The following is a 4167-nucleotide window of genomic DNA, read 5'->3' on the forward strand; positions in this document are numbered from 1 at the left end:
CACACATTGTACCCATGTGGGGATTCGAACCCGGGTCTTCGGCGTGACGAGCCAACGCTTTAACCACTAGGCTACCCCACCGCCCCGGATATTGACCATTGTTTCACCGAAGAAGGGGGATTAGTGTCACCATTGATTTTCGGTGTTCCATTCAGCCAGTTTGCCCTTCACTCCAAATGAAATCAGTTCTGGTTGATAATCTGGACTGAATTATTCTCCTGCATATTCACTGTACCCGTGACCTTCACCTGCCGGATTGTATTCACGTGTTATGTGTCTATTGTGATAGCACAAAACACGAAGAGACTGTAGCTATTGAACTCTTTTCTCTGTGGTTAACTGGATACAGGGCCAACTTCGATTTCATCTGAATTAAATATGATATTGATCTTTTGTTATTGACCGTGTACGTTCATGCTTCATATCTCTTTTGTAACACGATAGGACACAATTCCCAGTCAATGTGTAGGGAGCAAGCTGGAGACATTGAAAGACATTTAGAGAAAGATTTGCATCGTTTCACGATAGGACGTGCTGCTTTGAGAGTCTTGTTTGGTTTGCTATTTGGTCTGGGTACCACAAAGGGCCATGACGTCACAGAAGGGTATCCGTGTTCACAAAGGTAAATTTCACTGTTTTCTCTTGTTTGTCTCTCATGTCGTTAACAAAACAATAAGGGGACATTTAAGCTCATGACTTTTCGACCAATCTGTTTTCGAGAGATTTGTCACAATTCAACACAAATGGGGTGTTAGTGATACGAACCGTGATCTCACGTGCTAGTTTTTAATCCGCCTTAACCTTCAGACAGACATACAGACAGACAGACAGACAGGCAGGCAGACAGACAGACAGACAGAAAGACAATCAGTTCATACCATGGCTCTAAAGACAAGTTAGCCTGCATCAGCATCTTACAATATTTTTATCTCTCACAGACAAAAATACCTTATTAATTACTTATTTCCTTATTTTCCCAACACTGTATAAAACAACTGAATAAAATCAAGTTTATACCACGAGTAAGTACAAAAGACTTTATTGACTTGTCATAGCGTAATGTTCAGTAGCTTCCCTAGACTAAGATATAGTTTTTACCAGATTTTAACGAAAACAGATTTTTAAATTATAATAACTTTCTTCATGTTCAGTAACTGTGATAATCTTGGACTTGCCATAACTTTCTTCATGTTCAGTAACTGTGATAATCTTGACTTGTCACATATTCTAATGTGCATGGAGCTTGACTTGCCACATATTCTAGAGCATGGAGCCTAGACACTTTCTTCATGTTCAGTAACTGTGATAATCTAGACTTGCCACATATTCTAGATGTGCATGGACTTTCTTCATGTTCAGTAACTGTGATAATCTAGACTTGCCACATATTCTAGATGTGCATGGACTTTCTTCATGTTCAGTAACTGTGATAATCTAGACTTGCCACATATTCTAGATGTGCATGGACTTTCTTCATGTTCAGTAACTGTGATAATCTAGACTTGCCACATATTCTAGATGTGCATGGACTTTCTTCATGTTCAGTAACTGTGATAATCTAGACTTGCCACATATTCTAGATGTGCATGGACTTTCTTCATGTTCAGTAACTGTGATAATCTAGACTTGCCACATATTCTAGATGTGCATGGACTTTCTTCATGTAACTCAGTAACTGTGATAATCTAGACTTGCCACATATTCTAGATGTGCATGGACTTTCTTCATGTACAGTAACTGTGATAATCTTGACTTGCCACATATTCTAGATGTGCATGGACTTTCTTCATGTTCAGTAACTGTGATAATCTTGACTTGCCACATATTCTAGATGTGCATGGACTTTCTTCATGTTCAGTAACTGTGATAATCTAGACTTGCCACATATTCTAGATGACTTTGCATGGACTTTCTTCAGATGTTCAGTAACTGTGATAATCTAGACTTGTCACATATTCTAGATGTGCATGGACTTTCTTCATGTTCAGTAACTGTGATAATCATATTCTAGACTTGCCACATATTCTAGATGTGCATGGACTTTCTTCATGTTCAGTAACTGTGATAATCTAGACTTGCCACATATTCTAGATGTGCATGGACTTTCTTCATGTTCAGTAACTGTGATAATCTTGACTTGCCACATATTCTAGATGTGCATGGACTTTCTTCATGTTCAGTAACTGTGATAATCTTGACTTGCCACATATTCTAGATGTGCATGGACTTTCTTCATGTTCAGTAACTGTGATAATCTAGACTTGCCACATATTCTAGATCTGCATGGACGACTTTCTTCTTAACATGTTCAGTAACTGTGATAATCTAGACTTGCCACATATTCTAGATGTGCATGGACTTTCTTCATGTTCAGTAACTGTGATAATCTTGACTTCTTGTACATGGACTTTCTTCACAGTATTAATCTAGACTTGCCACATATTCTAGATGTGCATGGACTTTCTTCATGTTCAGTAACTGTGATAATCTAGACTTGCCACATATTCTAGATGTGCATGGACTTTTCTTCACATACTTCTAGATAGACTTGCATGGACTTTCTTCATGTTCAGTAACTGTGATAATCTAGACTTGCCACATATTCTAGATCTGCATGGACTTTCTTCCTGTTCAGTAACTGTGATAATCTAGACTTGCCACATATTCTAGATGTGCATGGACTTTCTTCATGTTCAGTAACTGTGATAATCTAGACTTGCCACATATTCTAGATGTGCATGGACTTTCTTCCTGTTCAGTAACTGTGATAATCTAGACTTGCCACATATTCTAGATCTGCATGGACTTTCTTGGGTATGTTTCATTTAGGGTCTGTATGACACAGACTGAGCTTCCCGTGTGCAGCTTCCCAAGTTTTACCTCTTAAAGAGTTCTCGAAAACTAAAATAGGATTTCATTATCTTTTATGGCATCAATATTGTGTATTTGTCAGTAACGGCCCAACTTTAAATGGTACAGTTAACGTTGATATCTTCGAATTGAAGTCATAATTGAATCTGACACATCTGTACAGAGAAACATATTGTCAGGTTGGGAGCATCAACATAAATGTAATATATAATGTTAACATGGGATATCTCTTTGATGGAACCAAGCTTAACTGACTCACGTTAAGACCAGGGCCCCGTTCCTCAAAGCGATCGTAGCGCTAAGGTGATCGTAACTCCCATACTTTAACATAGACTTACGACTGTCGTAGCACTGCGATCGCTTTGAGGAACGGGGCCCAGGAAGTTACTTCATTGACGTATGTACAATGCATGGGGTGCACGTACACAACGCAGTAGCCCCATACACGTGCATGGGGTGCCATTCCTGTTTTTGACGGTTTTCAAGAAGGTCGATAAATCACTGTGGATCATTAATTTTGACGATCATCTTGCATCACAGTTGTTCTAGCCGGTTTTTGTTTGTTTGTTTGTTTGTTTGTTTGAAAATGAAAAACGCACACATGCAAATTTCACGTCATACACCAGTCATCTTTCAAGAGCGATGACTGTACAAACAACTATGGTCATAAGGAAGTGCAAGTGGTGATGCACTCTCAAAACATTCATTATTATCATATCAACATTGATTGACTCCGATGTATCTCCCAATTATTTCAAACGTAAATTAAAAATGAAGTTCCCCTACTTGTTTTGAAGAGTATTTATAAGCATGTCCTCTTGATATAAATACCGCAATGTCAATAATCGGTGTTACATGCAACAAAGGCTTGTGTGCATGTCACGAAATATTATCATAGTGAAGACTGGTGACTGTTTATGTTGCTAAGGGCAACTTCACCATTCCTACAGGACACAACTCTATATCAGTACAATAAGGAAGGGATGAGTTGGGCGAGGCTGACAACCATCAATACTTTTATTGTAAAGGTAAATGCATGGAAATATGCAAATGATCTGATCGACCGCGTGTAACGTATTCAAATATCCCTTCAGGTGGATTACTCCAATCACTGCTGTATTAATTACCATTGCTGCATTCATTACCATAGAATACGCTGTAATCATAAACAAATAATTCTCAGTATGAGATAGAATTTCCATTTTTAGAGTCACTGTTGCTTCTGTCGTATAAGGGGCAGTAGGTAACCAAGTGGTAAGAGCGTTTGCTCGTCCCACCGAAGACCCGGGTTCGATT

At 38.7% G+C, this 4167-nt stretch overlaps 1 protein-coding gene across 1 annotated transcript in view; it reads left to right on the top strand.

Moving 5' to 3' along the window:
• Positions 1-427: 427 nt before the first annotated feature.
• LOC124284785 (serine/arginine repetitive matrix protein 1-like) overlaps positions 428-4167 on the top strand; it is a 16968-nt gene continuing 13228 nt past the window's right edge. The window contains exon 1 of the mRNA XM_046720896.1: positions 428-622. Within this exon, the coding sequence (XP_046576852.1) occupies positions 589-622 (34 nt within the window). The 5' untranslated portion in view covers positions 428-588. The remainder of the gene's footprint in view (positions 623-4167) is intronic.

This window comes from Haliotis rubra, unplaced genomic scaffold (assembly GCF_003918875.1).
Source record: "Haliotis rubra isolate DU_JTF1 unplaced genomic scaffold, ASM391887v1 Scf344, whole genome shotgun sequence".
Lineage (NCBI taxonomy): Eukaryota > Metazoa > Mollusca > Gastropoda > Lepetellida > Haliotidae > Haliotis > Haliotis rubra.